Raw genomic sequence first — 15,445 nt, 5'->3', positions numbered from 1 at the left:
ACTTCCTCTATTTATTATTCCCACCTTATCCTCCAAATGCTGTCTCCTTCTCCTTGGCCACAGTTGGACATACACTGACAGCCTTTGTCTCTTTGAACCCCAGTTTTCTGTTTTGACACGTTTCATTTTTTTAGTTATGCTGACCTAGTCTTTAAGTGTATTGCCCCGCCCTATGTTTTAATCACTCAGACACAGCCCGCACCAGTAGCCACGCCTCTTCAAGAAGTTGCCGAACCAGGAAGTTTGTCCGCACTAGGGCGCCGTAGTGACGGTGGCAGCGCGCAGGCGCAGTTCCTGGCTCCCGGCGGCGTGTTCCTCTTTCCCCAGGTTCCCAGCATCCTGGCAGGTGGACGCTGTCTTCACAGTGCGCCTCCGGTCGCAGCTTGCTTTCTGCTCCGGTCCCTCGCCCCGCAGCCCCGCAGCTCCCGGGGCCTCTGCTCTGATCCGCGCGCCGCCACCGGCGACAGATCCATGGCCGAGCGCGGGGAACTCGACCTGACCGGCGCCAAACAGAACACCGGAGTGTGGCTGGTCAAGGTGAGGTTCGCGCAGCCCCAGCTTGCGCTTCTCATGCTATAAATAGTTTAAGTGACTTGAGACCGTCCCACTCCATGCGCCTTTTAAAAGGCTTTAAAGCTCTTTAAGGCCGTCTCGTTAGAACTTCACGTAACTTGAGAGGCAGAACTTACTGTTCGTTTGCAGATGAGGAAATTAGTTTAGGGACGCACACTGTTTTTCAGCCAATGACGAGTCCGAACCCGGAATGGATCTCTTTTCCCCACGACCTGGTTTTTTTGGGGCCCTGTCTTGGTGTCTTCCGACTTCAGCGGTGCATTTTACCCCACACTGAAGAATTTTTGCATCTTCTCTTGGTGAAACTGATTTTAGTTGTGAGTCTGTACCAGGAAGTTGAGGGTCTGCTTCCTGTATAGTTTTTTTCGCTCAAAAAGTAACTCTGGTTCCTGCCTAAGTGTTCTGTTAGGTTGATGGCCCTGAAGAGAGCTCTGAACTCGCGGAAGGAGAGACCATTGGACGAGAGTGGGCTGTTAGAGCACGACTGGGTCTCGTGACAGTGACCCGTCAATTAAAGTTTTTTTGTAAAAAAAAAAAAGCAGTCTTGATTAGTCCTTAGTGAGCACAGTATTTGTGCTTTGTATTTTCATATTGGGCAGTGTTGTCCCTTAGAGGAGTTTCGTAAGACATTTCTATGTTCAAAATGTGGTTATGACAGTCTTTGAACCTCAAGTAGAATGTAGGGACCTTTGGTTTGTTAATTTTTTTTAACTTTTATTACATGGCAGAGTTTTCGTAAATTAAATCTGAACGGCCCTCCCTATGCACCTCTCTAAAATAGTTCCCTTATGATCGTTCACTAGTGTGTCAAATCTGTGTTATATTCTTCAAAGCACTTATCACAGCCTAAAGTGGTGCTGTGTTCATGTATTCAGTGTTGGTTACCTCCTTCTCCCCATGGCATGTACACACAGTCACATTCCATGAGAATAGGATCCTTGTCTGTCACACCCAGAATTGTGCTGGCACATGTTAATTGCTCAACAGATATGTGATGAATAAATGAATGATCTCTTATTCTTCAACCCTAACCTTAGTCTCTGGCACTCGTTTGACTTATTACAGCTATGTGAATATGACTTAAAAGGATGGAGTAAATGAGCGTTTCTCTCTCCTACTGCATGCTAAATGGAGGAAAATCATTAAGAAGGAGATTTCCTTTACAGACTGAAAGAAAGAGCTTGAAAAAATGGTGGAACTTGAGACGATGCTTTTGTACTTGGAGCACAGTAAATGCTCAATAAATGCTTGCCTTACAGGTTTTGGGTGGGTGGACAGAGACATAGCATAGTGTACCATGGAGAGTGGCACAGAAATGCGCAAGTGGAAATGTACATTAACATGGTGTGTCCTGGAAAACAAAGAGATTATTATGCCTAGTGCGGAGGGTCTGTGTAGAAAAGGTTAAGACCATATAGTCATTGTCATATAGTGAAATAAGAATATTTTTAGCCTGCAGGAAGTGAGGAAGCTTTTGGAGGGTTTTGCGTAAGGCAGAGATGCAAATGATTTTTTCAGAAAAAAATAAGCTTGAGGGAAAGATAACTAGAGTTAAAATTAGAAAATTATCACAGGATCATGGGTGTGTGATAATGAAGTCTGAGGAGTTAGGGAAACTTTTTCAGTAAAAGTTGTCAGGATTTGGTGACTGACTAAATGAGAGTGTGAAAAAAAGTAATGAATCTAAAATGAAGAAGTTAAAAAATTTTAGTGGTCTCATATATGACCATTTGAATACATTTTATCTCTTTAAAAAGAACTCGACTCAAGCCAAGGATTTGTTCTTGTTTTATAAATGTAGTTGTAATGTTTTGATTATTTGTTATTTGCAATATCATTGTTTCCTCGTATCAGCTTGGTGTGCACTATTTCTTCTTTTTCCAATCTTATGTATCAAAGAGAATAACAAGTGTGCAAATACATCTTTCTGGGATGTGAAGGGACTGTCTTGCCAGTTGTAGTCTGAAAACCTTATTTCTAAAAGAAGATGAGAATTGCTAGCAAATACGTTCTATTCTAAAATCCATTCATGTTCCTCCTTTATTTGACAACTTTCATTTCTGCTCTAGTTAAAGGAGTCCCAATAGGCAGTGGAGTTTGATTTGCACACCTATCAGATAGTTTGAACTTGTTTCGTTAGCCCTAGGATTAGCATCCAGTGTGATTTTCATGCCCATGTCTTGAGCTTACTTGGATTTTCATCTCTGAATTGCGGTAATAAATTATATGAGTGAATCAGATCTTAATGGTTAGTTTCATTTTCAGCTTTTTTTGTGTGATATTAAAATATAATATGTTGCTTAGAAAGTGTCTTCATTCTTCTCCAGTCAGAATTTGTGAATAGAATTACATACCAATTTCAAGTCTTTTCTCTATACATTAATATTTCTCATTATAGGTAATGCTTTGAGTTCTGATGTTTGAGGATCATTTGTTGCAAAATATGTGAGTTTCTTCCTAAAGTATCTCAAAGTTTGTGGGCCATCTTGTGCATATTTTATTAATCCTATTGCTAGACAGGTATAGAAGAGGATAAATACAGTAAAAGCTATACATATAGGATCTCTGAGAGTTTTGAACAGGAAAAAAAATTGGCTACCTGGAACAGGAAAGACTTCATGGGGAAGGTCACATTAAAGAAGAGCCTATAGAGTTGATTAGTTAGCAAAAACTTCCCAGCACAGCTGGGGAGAACTAGAGTGTCTTCAGGAAAAGGCAGATATAAGTAGAAGATTGTGTACTGGAATGTCCAGGACCTGTACTGTTCTGGCCTGATGAAATGCCATTTCTAGAGTGTGGAATATCTTAAAGCTACAAGAGAGTGATGATCCAAACAAATTTTGATAGGTAATAGACACGACTGGAATTAATTTTACAATAGATGTCACCTGCCAAAACATATAAACAGTCACAATTTTTACCTTGTCAGGGAGCTGGTCCCTTGTATTTTACATTACCCTCTTCCTATTGGTCAGTCGGTGCCATTGTTAGGTTGCCAGTTGGTCACATTGCTGCTCGACACCCTATACCAAATCATGATTTAAAAATTGGATGATGTTTAAAAATATTGTAGCATAGTTCTGTTGCTTGGCTTCCAATATTTAGACTTGTGGAAAAATCATCATCTCTGGTTAAGGATGGTGGAGGTAAAGGTACATGATGGGGAAGAGGAGGAGATAAAACTGGCAAGGTTGTTAGGAGTGGTGGGATTTTTGTAAGTCATGAATATCATCCTGGGGCCTGAATTATAAGAAATGTTATTTCTTTTTTGGGAATGGACAGGTGGAGATATTGACAACAGCTGCAGAAGGTCTAACCAACAGCTTTCTAGCTAGCAAAAAGAAGTGTTTCTAGTCCACTCAACCTTCCTCTTGTAAGCATACTGACTAGTGTTTGTTAGAGGAGAGGATCAGGAAAGGAGGGATGGACATCATCCCCTGTGAATGTTGTGTCTTTTATTCAATTCAAATGCTACCGGGGCCGGCCCAGTGGCAGTAGCGGTTAAGCGTGCACGTTCCGCTTCGGCGGCCCGGGGTTCCCTGGTTCGGATCCCAGGTGTGGACATGGCACCACTTGGCACGCCATGCTGTGGCAGGCATCCCACATATAAAGTAGAGGAAGATGGGCATGGAAGTTAACTCAGGACCAGTCTTCCTCAGCAAAAAGGGAAGGATTGGCAGCAGATATTAGCTCAGGGCTAATCTTCCTCAAAAAAAAAAAGACAAAAACAATGCACCAAGCTTATCTTTTTTTTTCACCCATAGGTAAGCAGTTGGACATTGGCAGCCAAAGAGAAAGCTGTATACCAGGGAGAGATGAAACTAGAATGGGTGCTAGCTCAAAGCCTTGCAGATAGTAGGAGAAAAAGGAACTTAACATTTCTTACGTATCAAGTATTTTACAATTTAGTACCTATGATGTAGGTACTAATCTATATTTTTCAGATGATAAAATTGAGGCTTACAGAGGTTAATTGACCTCCCCAAGTGTGGAAAAGTGATTCAAATTTAGGTCTGTTTGGCTACAGAGCTTATGCCAGAAATAGAAAATGTCTTTTCTCTGCCCTGGGTCTTTTATTTTTTGAGGAAGATTAGCCCTGAGCTTACATCTGCTGCCAGTCCTCCTCTTTTTGCCGAGGCAGGTTGACCCTGAGCTAACATCTGTGCCCATCTTCTTCTGTTTTATATGTGGGATGCCTGCTGCAGCTTGGCTGGATAAGGGTTGTGTAGGTCTGCACCCAGGATCCGAACTGTTGAACCCTGGGCTACGCAGAGCACCCAAACTTAACCACTGTGCCACCAGGCGGGTCCCCCCGACCCCGCCCCAGCCCCCCCCCCGGGTCTTTTTGATGAGTTATCTCCCTGGAGAATAGAGGTGAGGTGAGAATTTCATTTCTGCGTCCTTGCGTCTTGTCAACTCTGTATATTGACCTTCAAGAGAACATGGTAGTAAAAGCTGCCTGTTACAGATTGGGTTCCCTGGGAGCTAATTCTGAAATGGAGATTAGGATGCAGGGGTTTATTAGGGAGTGCTCTTGGAATCACCACCTGTGGAAGGAAAAACACTTAAGCAGGATTGGGCAGAGGGTGTGATGCAATCTCAGTGAAAGCAAAGGATGATTCCATGGTTAGCTCTCTGGAGCTATCCTGAGTTGGGGCAAGGTATACCCTGTGTCTGCCAATCATCGCATGTGGTTTGCCCCAGAAGATGCGTGATCTTGGCCAAAGGGCCTCTCTTCAGTGGAGGCAATTCTAAAGTGGGCTAATAGCTGAGGACTATCAATGACCACACTCCCAGCAGCTGGGAGAATAAGGCCTTCAGTCTTAAATGGGGATGTCCACTGGAGTGGACATCTACGGTCACACTGTCCACTACAGTGCCCTTAATTTGCTTGCGCTCTGGGAGAAACAGGGCTTTGGAGACTGGTATTTGGGAAACTAGATATTTAATGTAACAAGTTGGCAAAGAAGTTTAGGGGAGTAATGTCTGCATATCACCTTAGCACCTTGACTTCAAAGGCACTGTTGACCTTACTACTCTGCCCAGCCTGAGTGAATGGATGGGCAGATTGATTCATCCAGCAAGCTTTCGGTGATTGCTGGTCATGGTCTGGGCTCTGAGAATGTTATGGTGAGCAAAAAGGGACATGGCCCGTACTCTGTAAACTAGGATTTACAGTCCACTGCAGGAGACAGACGTCAATCAAATACTAGTCCTGATGAAAACAATTACAAACAGATAAGGACCCTGAAGCAAGGAACATTGTTCTGTGAGTGTGAATGACAGAGAAACTTGACTTAGTCTAGGGAGTCAAGGGAGGTTTCCCGGAGGAAATAGGCTTAAGTGAGTCATTTTCTGTCACTTTCTCTGGTCTTGGGATATCCGAGAAAACATCCCCTGTTGTACTTATTATCTTATCTCCATCTGATTTTCTTTAATGAATGTGGAGACAGTGGAAACAACACAGATATCTCACAAGTGACATGTTGACAAGAGTGTTTTGGGGAAATTTACTAAGAGGGTAAATTTCTCGTGTTTTTATCACACAAGGTAATTGTGTGAGGAGATGATATGTTAATTAGCTTGACTGTAGTAATCATTTCACTATCTGTTAAATCATCATGTTGTATATCTTAGATATATAAAGTTTTATTAAAAATAAAATGGTTTAATTAAAAATATCATTTGTTCAAAAAAAACCAGGTATTTTAGAGCCTTGGAACCATATATACCATTATTTTTTCTTCCCCTTTTCCCTCCCTTTTTTTTTTTTTTTAAAGATTTTATTTTTTCCTTTTTCTCCCCAAAGCCCCCCTGGTACATAGTTGTATATTCTTCGTTGTGGGTCCTTCTAGTTGTGGCATGTGGGATGCTGCCTCAGCATGGCTTGATGAGCAGTGCCATGTCCGCGCCCAGGATTCGAACCAACGAAACACTGGGCCGCCTGCAGCGGAGCGTGCGAACTTAACCACTCGGCCACGGGGCCAGCCCCCTCCCTCCCTTTTTTCAGACTTAATGTTAATGGGCTAGAACTTCTGGGAAGCCTATTTCCATACGCTCTTGATATAGAAAGTTATATATGATTGACATACTGTCTTTGTTGTATTCTACTATTTTTCATTGCAAAGGTATAGTATTTTGGTCACCTTTTGAATTAAATAAGCTTACTATGTGCCAGGCTATTGTAGATGCTAGGGTTATGGCAGTAAAAAAACAGACGAATTATCTGCCTCCTGCAGGGGGAGGGAGAATAAACAATAAACAAATACATATAGAGCAGGTGATAAGTGCTGTGAAGAAAAATCGTAGTAAAAGTTATAGAAGGTAGCTAGGTATGCTATTTAAATAGGGTGGAGAAGGGCCTCACTGATAAGGTGCTCCTTGAGCGGAGACCTAAAGGAAACTATGGGCCATGCCCTGCAGATGTCTGGGGGAAGAATATTCCAGACAGAAGTAACAGTAAATCAAAGGCCCTCTGATGGGATGGTGCTGGGCATGTTCCCAGATCTGTGTGGTTAGAGTCAAGTGAGTGAAAGTAGTAGGAGATGGGATAGCAGGGGACTAAATCATCTAAGACATTATAGGATTTTTAGGGTAGTGACACGAGAAGCTGCTAGCCACAGAGAGACAACATGGCATGGTAATTTTGGAGCCAGACTGCCTAGGTTAGAATCCTGGCTTTACCACTAGTAATTGTGAGATCTTGGGCAAATAATAACTTTTTGGTGCCTCACCAGTTTCTTCATCTGCAAAGTGGGATGATATAATTTTTATCAGGATTAAGTGAAGTAATATTTGTAAAGTGCTTAGGAAAGTACCTGTAAGCACATAGTAAGCACTAAATAGACGTCTGTTAAATTGAAAGGCTTTGAGCAGAACAGGATCATCTGATTTATATTTTAACATGGTGCCTCTGGCTGCTATATTGAGAATAAACTAGGTGTGGACAACAGTGGAAGCAAGGAAGTCATTTAGGATGCTATTACAATAATTATACGAGAGATGATGGTGGCTTGGACTCGGATGGTAATCTGGAATTGGTGAGAAGGGGCTGAAATCTGGATATAATAGGAAGGTGTTGCTGACAGGATATGTCAGTTGATTGGATGTGCAGTGTGAGAAAAATGGAACTATTCAGGGTAATTCCAAGGTTTCAGACTGAGTGCCTGGAAGGATGGAGTTGACTTTTACTGAGATAGGGAAAAATCACAGGAAGAGCAGGTTTATGAGGGAGAAATAAGAGTTCTAATGTGGAGATTTTAAGTGTGAAATGTCTACTGAATATTCAGTTGGAGAGTTTGAGTAGGCAGTTGGATATGTAAGTTAGAACTTGAGGGGAGAGCCTGGACTTTCCATAATTTGGAAGTTGTCATTATATAGATGGTATTTAAGATCATGAGACTGGATGAGATTACATAAGATTGAGTGTGGATAGAGAAGAGGAGCCGTCTGAGGACTGAAACTAGGGCCCTCAAGTTGAGAGGTCTGGAAGATGAAAATCTAGGTGTGTGGAGACCAAAAAGGAGAGTCCAGAGAAGTAGGAGGAAAATCAGGAGAGATTGTGGTGATTTGAAGCCAAGAGAAGAAATTTGAAGAAGGAGGAAATGGTTCTTGAATGTTGTTGATAGATGTGTAAGATGAAGACAGAACATTGACTTGGCAATGTAGAGGTCTTTGGTAACCATAGTCATTAGTTTCAGTGGAGTGGTAGAGAGCAAAGCTGGTCTAGAATCAAACAAAATGGCAGAGGAGGAACTGTGTAGTCAGCCAGCAGAGACAGCTCTTTCCAAGAGCTCCTCTGTAAAGAGAAGCAGAGAAATGGAACAGTGGGTGGAAAGAATTACAGTCTGCCCTTATTAGTTATGTGATCTTTAGCAAATTTGCTATCCTCCTTGTGCCTCAGTTTCCTCATTTGTAAAATGAAGAAAATAATAGGATTGTGTTAAATGGTTAATATATTTAAAACATTTACAAGAGTGCTCATCACTTAATATATTAATTCTCTATTGCTATATAACATGTTACCACAGACTTAGTAGCTTAAAACAACGCAGATTTGTTGTATCAGAGTTTCTGTGGATCAGGAGTCCTCGCAGGGCATAGTTGGGTTCTCTGCTTCAGAGGCTCTCACAGGTTGTGGTCAGGGTGTCAACCAGGGCTGGATTCTCATCTGAAGTTGTGACTGGGGAAGAATTGTTTCCAGCTTCTGTGGTTGCCAGAATTCAGTTCCTCCAGGGTCGTGGGACTGAGTTCTTAGCTGGGTGTTGGCTGGAGCCTGCCCTAAGTTTCTTGCCACCTGGGCCTCTTCAACATGGCCGCTTACTTCATCAGAGCTTGCAAACTGAGAAAACAGTGAAAGAAGCAAGACAGAAGTTACAATCTTATGTAACTTAATTACAGAAGTAACATCTCATCAGCTTTGCCATATTGATTAGAAGCAAAATCACAGGCCCTGTTCTCATTCAAGGAGAGGCCATTACACAAGGGTGTAAATATCAGGAGATGGGGATCATTGGGGCCATGTTAGAGTCTTCCTGCCTCATTTACCAAGCACTCTGAGTGTTAGCTTTCGTAATCATCATTCTGGTGAGGGGAATGATTAAGTAGAAGGGGATGGAAGAGAGAAAGAGTAGAATTGAAGGAAAGATGTCTTTGGTTAGACTAGGGGGAGAGAAGTTCACTGCACGAGTAGAGGGATTGACCATAGTTCATCTGTTGTTTTAAGAGGGGAAAGTGAAATAAAAGGCCCCAACTGTGGCTAAGTGGTAGATTTAGAGGTTCTCTTTTCTTTTGAGGAAGATTAGCCCTGAGCTAACTGCTGCCAATCCTCCTCTTTTTGCTGAGGAAGACTGGCCCTGAGCTAACATCCATGTCTATCTTCCTCTGCTTTATAGTGGGATGCCTACCACAGCATGGCTTGCCAAGCAGTGCAATGTCTGCACCTGGGATCCAAGCCAGCGAACCCTGGGCCACCAAAGTGGAATATGTGCACTTAACCACTGCGCCACCGGGCTGGCCCAGAGATTCTCTTGATGGTTCACTCAGTGAAAGAGGAAGTCAGGTTATCAGCACAGAGGAAGGAAGCAGGAAGAGGTGTTGTAGGTTTGAGGAGTGAAGAGAACATGTGACTTGCCTGCAGTGGGGGAGTGAATTGACTAGGGAGATGCAGATAAATTGCCAGGCAACTTGAAGGGCTTACTTGATTTTAGGAGCCATATATTTCAAGTGAGACCATTTAGCATGATTGTGCATGTCTCTTCAGCTGCTCAGGTGCAAGTGTGGAGGAAGAGGAATAACACAGGTCAAATAATAAATAGATAAGTAAATAAATTAATAAAATAAGTAGTGGTAGAGATTGGCTTTAATCAGGATGAAGGTTCTGCCAGGCAAGTATGATGGAGGGGGAGAGGGGCAAGGCAGTGGTCATAATGATGGACTGTGAAATGTAGGTCCCTAAAGACAGAAGTGAGGAGGTAAGCAGTTGGAGGACAGTGTAAAGATGTTGATTAGAGTCACTGATTTGAAGGGATGGAAGAATTGTTGGAGTCAAGTATTGAGAAGAGAGCCAGGAAGTTAAGAGATAGTGGTCAGAGTGGTTACTTGAAAGGCAGATTTTGGAAGAGATACCGTTATTGATAATGAGAAAGTCTTACGGCATCTAAATATAGGGCTTATTTGAAACAGTAACGTGGAATATGATAAAGAAAAGACACCGTCTTTCTGGAACCTAAGGCCTTTATGAGGGAATATAGCTTGTGATTGATTGGTAGAGTAGGCTGCTTTCTGTAGAAGGTAATTTTCTTTTTCCTTTAGAGTAATTGTCATGAAGGTTCCCTGGGGTTAAAAATCAAAGACAAAGCAAGAAGCAAAGGCTAACTTGTTAGGCAATATTTCAAGATTGAGGCCGTAACATAATACTTTACATAGTCCAAGAATTCAGGGTTTTATTTGGTGTTGTAACAGTGTTTGTGCAGATCAGTTTTAGATCTTGTATTTCATTCTGACAGGTAATGTTGTGGACAATTGCTTCTTTGACTAACTGGTATCCACTTACTCTGACACTGTAGCAGCACCCTAATTTTCTTTTGTGGAAACCACTGCTCCCTCTTTTCAGTTTGTGTGATTCTAACAGTGGTCGCTACCCCCTCCCCCCCCCCCCCCCCCATTGACTCAGGCTGGCCAATGAAAGGATCTCATCTCTGGGTTCAGTAATGGGCCAAGGAAGGACACCTGACCTAGTCAGAGCCATGAGAGACAATCACATTTGTTTTTCTTTTGCTGAGGAAGATTTGCCTTGAACTAACATCTGTGCCAATCTTCCTCTAGTTTTTTTTTTTTTTTTTCTGTATGAGAGCTGTTGCCACAGCATGGCTACTGACGAGTGGTGTAGGCCTGTGGCTGAGAACTGAACCTGGGCCACTAAAGTGAAGTACGCCAAACTTAACCACTAGGTGATGGAGGCTGGTCCAACAATTGCATTTTTGCTGGGGACTTTTGGAAAGGAGAACTCTCACTCTTCAGGAGCACCTTCACTCATCTTTGCTACATAAGGGGGAAGGCTGTCTAATAAGTGAGTTAATGAGGTGAGGAGAAGAGATAAGAGATGGTCAGAGAGTTCTGGTGACATCATTTGAGCCCATAGTTTTAGCCACTTTAAAACCACCTCTGAAATTTTTAGTTACTTTTGTCAATAAATCCTCTGTATGTCTAAGCAGGTTTTTCTCACCCGTCGTCAACGGAGACCTAATAGGTAGATACAGTCATCGTAAGGAGTTTGCCAAATCCTCTGAGCTTATATGAGTAAGTGGAGTGCAGTGTAGTTGAAACTTTGTTAAGATGTGGGATCTTCAAAAGTCTCTTTCCCTTAAATCTTTTACATGCTCTTCTTTAGTGGTGTAGCGGAGAGAATATCAGACCAATCTGGAGTCAAGTCCTGCCTGATACTAGCTAACTTTATTTCAACCCTTGGAGCCTCAGTTTTCTCATCTATAGAGTGAGGAGAATGAGAGTGATTTTGTGAAGTGATTGGGAGGATTAAATGGAATAATGGATGTAAAATGTCTAGCATGGTACCTGACACCGTTGGCCCCCTCCCCTCTTCCTCTGTTCCAAACTTTTAGCATACTGTCTGACACGTAGTCGTCCAATAAATTTTAGTGTAAAGAATGCACACGTAATTGAACAAACACCATTCAGTTCTGCTTTTGTCCCTTTTATTCTTGAATTTTTACTATATCCAAAGCACTGCAATTTGTTTGACTAATAGGTGGTTCTTTTTGTAAATGAAATCTTGCTAAATAGAATGGTTTTTTCCTTTCCAGCTTTAGAAGCTCTCTCTGACCCAATTATACATTCATGTTGATGTTATCATTCCAGGATTACTGTGGGAGATAATAATGACACCTGACACTCACTCAGTACTTGCTTTGTGTGAGGCATTATGCTTCATGCTTTATATGTAGTATCTCACTCTTCAGGGTAGGATAGCCTTAAAACTGTGTACTGATTCCAGGGTTCACACTGCTTCTTAGGAGAAATGAGGGGAGGTGCATAGTAGGGATGCAGCATACGTTCCCATAACCTTTTTGAGAATTAAAACCCTTCTGATTGCATATATCTAGTTACAGACACAATACAGTGTATTGGCTAATAACATTGATGCTGGAACCAGACTGCCTGGGTTTGAATCCTGGCTCCATCATGTACTAATTATATAACCTTGGCTAAGTTATATAATCCCTGGGTACCTCAGATTCCTAATCTTAAGGTGGGGGTAATGAACAGTACTTACTTCATAGAGATGTGAGGATTAAATGTGTAAACATATGGAAAGTGCTTATAAACAGTGTCGGGAGAGTAGTATGTATTATGTAAATGTTAGCTATTTAATAATTTCTTTTATTTCAGCAGATCCTTCATCATATTGGTCAGAGTTACAATCTTATATGTAATAACACTTGACTTTTGAAATCTTAAACTCAGTGATGTCTCTAAATATCTTGTCTGAGTGTTATGCTCCTCTGAGAAGGCTTTTCTGGTAGTCTTACTCATCTCTGAACTTTTATTTTTTATTGAGGTCATAATAGTTAATAACATTGTGAAATTTCAGTTGTACAGTATTATTTGTCAGTCACCATGTAAGTGTGCCCCTTCACCCCTTGTACCCACCCCCCACCCCTCTTCCCCCTGGTAACCACTAAACAGTTCTCTTTGTCCCTGTGTTTGTTTATCTTCCACATATGACTGAAATCATATGGTGTTTGTCTGTCTCTATCTGGCTTATTTTGCTTAACATAATATCCTCAAGGTCCATCCATGTTGTTGCAAATGGGATGATTTTGTGTTTTTTATGGCTGAGTATTATTTGGTTGTGTGTATATATACCACATCTTCTTTATCCAGTCATCAGTTGATGGGTACTTGGGTTGCTTCTACATCTTGGCTATTGTGAATAATGCTGCAGTGAACACAGGGGTGCATAAGTCTCTTAATTGTTGATTTCACGTTCTTTGGAGAAATACCCAGTAGTGGTAGGGCTGGATCATGTGGTATTTCTGTTTTTAACTTTTTGGGAAATCTCCATACTGTTTTCCATAGTGGCTGCACCAGTTCGCATTCCCCCAAGCAGTGTATGAAGGTTCCCTTTTCTCCACAACCTCTCCAACATTTGTTATTTTTTGTCTTGGTGATCACAGCCATTCTGACAGGTGTCAGGTGATATCTTAGTGGAGTTTTGATTTGCATTTCCCTGATGATTACTAATGTTGAACATCTTTTTATCTGCCTGTTGCCATCTGTGTATCTTCTTTGGAAAAATGTCTGTTCATATCTTCTGCCCATTTTTTGATTGGGTTGTTTGTTTTTTAGTTGTTCAGTTGTGTGAGTTCTTTATATATTTTGGAGATTAACCCCTTGTTGGATATATGATTTGCAAATATTTTCTCCCAGTTGATAGGTTGTCTTTTTGTTTTGATCCTGGTTTCCTTTGCCTTGTAGAAGCTCTTTAGTCTAGTGAAGTCCTACTTGTTTATTTTTTCATTTGTTTCCATTGTCCAAGTAGACATGGTGTTTGAAAAGAACCTTCGAAGACAGATGTCAAAGAGTGTACTGCCTATATTTGCTTCTAGTAGTTTTATGGTTTCAGGTCTTACCTTCAAGTCTGATTCATTTTGGGTTTGTGTATGGCATAAGAAAATGGTCTACTTCCAGTCTTTTGCATGTGGCTGTCCAGTTTTCCCAACACCATTTATAGAAGAGACTTGCTGGTCTGGTGGCACAGTGGTTAAGTGCGCACGTTCCGCTTTGGTGGCCCAGTGTTTGCCGGTTTGGATACCGGGTGCGGATGTGGCACTGCTTGGCAAGCCATGCTGTGGCAGGCGTCCCACATATAAAGTAGAGGAAGATGGGCATGGATGTTTGCTCAGGGCCAGTCTTCCTCAGCAAAAAGAGTAGGATTGGTGGCAGATGTTAGCTCAGGGCTAATCTTCCTCAAGGGGGAAAAAAAGGAGACTTTCCTTTCTCCATTGTATGTTTTTAGGTCCTTTGTTGAAGATTAGCTGTCCATAGATGTGTGGTTTTATTTCTGGGCTTTCAATTCTGTTCCATTGATCTGTGTGCCTGTTTTTGTATCACTACCATGCTGTTTTGATTACTATAGCTTTGTAGTATATTTTGAAGTTGGAGATTATGATTCTTTCTTCTTTTTTCTCAGAATTGCCTTAACTATTTGGGGTCTTTTGTTGCCCCATATGAATTTTAGGATTCTTTGTTCTATTTCCATGAAGAATGTCATTGGGATTCTGATTGGGATTGCATTGAATCTGTCCATTGCGTTAGGTAGTATGGACATTTTAACTGTGTTTGTTCTTCCAATCCCATGTGCATGGAATAGTTTTCATTTCTTTATGTCATCATCAGTTTCTTTCAGTAATGTCTTATAGTTTTCATTGTATAGGTCTTTTACCTCCTTGGTTAAATTTGTTCCTGGATATTTTATTCTTCTTGTTGTGACTGTAAATGAGATTGTATTTTTGAGTTCTCTTTCTGTTAGTTTGTTATTAGAGTATAGAAATTCAACTGATATTTGTAAGTTGATTTTGTACCTGGCAACTTTGCTGTAGTTGTTGATTATTTCTAATAGTTTTCTGATGGATTTTTAGGTTTTCTATATATAAAATCATGTTGTCTGCAAACAACGAGAATTTCATTTCTTCATTGCCTATTTGGATTCCTTTCATTTATTTATTTTTCTTGCCTATTTGCTCTCGCCCAAACCTCCAGTACTATGTTGCATAAGAGTGGTGAGAATGGGTACCCTTGTCTTGTTCCTGTTCTCAGAGGGATGGCTGTTTTTCCCCATTGAGTATGTTAGCTATGGATTTGTCATATATGGCTTTTATTATGTTGAGATACTTTCCTTCTATACCCATTTTATTGAAAGTTTTTTATCATAAATGGATGTTGGATCTTGTCCGATGCCTTTCTCTGTGTCTATTGAGATGATCTTGTGGTTTTTGTTGCTCATTTTGTTATTGTGGTATCTCATATTGATTGATTTGTGGATGTTGTTGCTCATTTTGTTATTGTGGTGTCTCATATTGATTGATTTGTGGATGTTGAGCCATCCCTGTGTCACTGGTAGAAATCCCACTTGATCATGGTGTATGATCTTTTTAATGTATTGCTCTATTTGGTTTGCCAATATTTTGTTGAGGATTTTGCATCTATGTTCATCAGTGTTATTGGCCTGTAATTTTCCTTCTTTATGTTGTGCTTGTCTGGCTTTGGTATCAGGCTGATGTTGGAGTTGTAGAATGTGTTAGGAAGTGTTCTGTCTTCCTCAGTTTTGGGGGATAGTTTGAGAAGGATGTGT

The 15,445-nt window shown here is 41.1% G+C and overlaps 1 protein-coding gene across 1 annotated transcript in view; it reads left to right on the top strand.

The window, feature by feature from the left end:
• Positions 1-217: 217 nt before the first annotated feature.
• The window catches only part of GTF2F2 (general transcription factor IIF subunit 2), a 149,707-nt gene continuing 134,479 nt past the window's right edge, over positions 218-15,445 (top strand). The window contains exon 1 of the mRNA XM_014838875.3: positions 218-537. Coding sequence (XP_014694361.1) covers positions 472-537 — 66 coding nt within the window. The 5' untranslated portion in view covers positions 218-471. The remainder of the gene's footprint in view (positions 538-15,445) is intronic.

Source organism: Equus asinus, chromosome 11 (genome assembly GCF_041296235.1).
Source record: "Equus asinus isolate D_3611 breed Donkey chromosome 11, EquAss-T2T_v2, whole genome shotgun sequence".
Lineage (NCBI taxonomy): Eukaryota > Metazoa > Chordata > Mammalia > Perissodactyla > Equidae > Equus > Equus asinus.
Note: the sequence above shows the minus strand (reverse complement) of the source record. Positions and strands in the feature narration are given on the sequence as shown.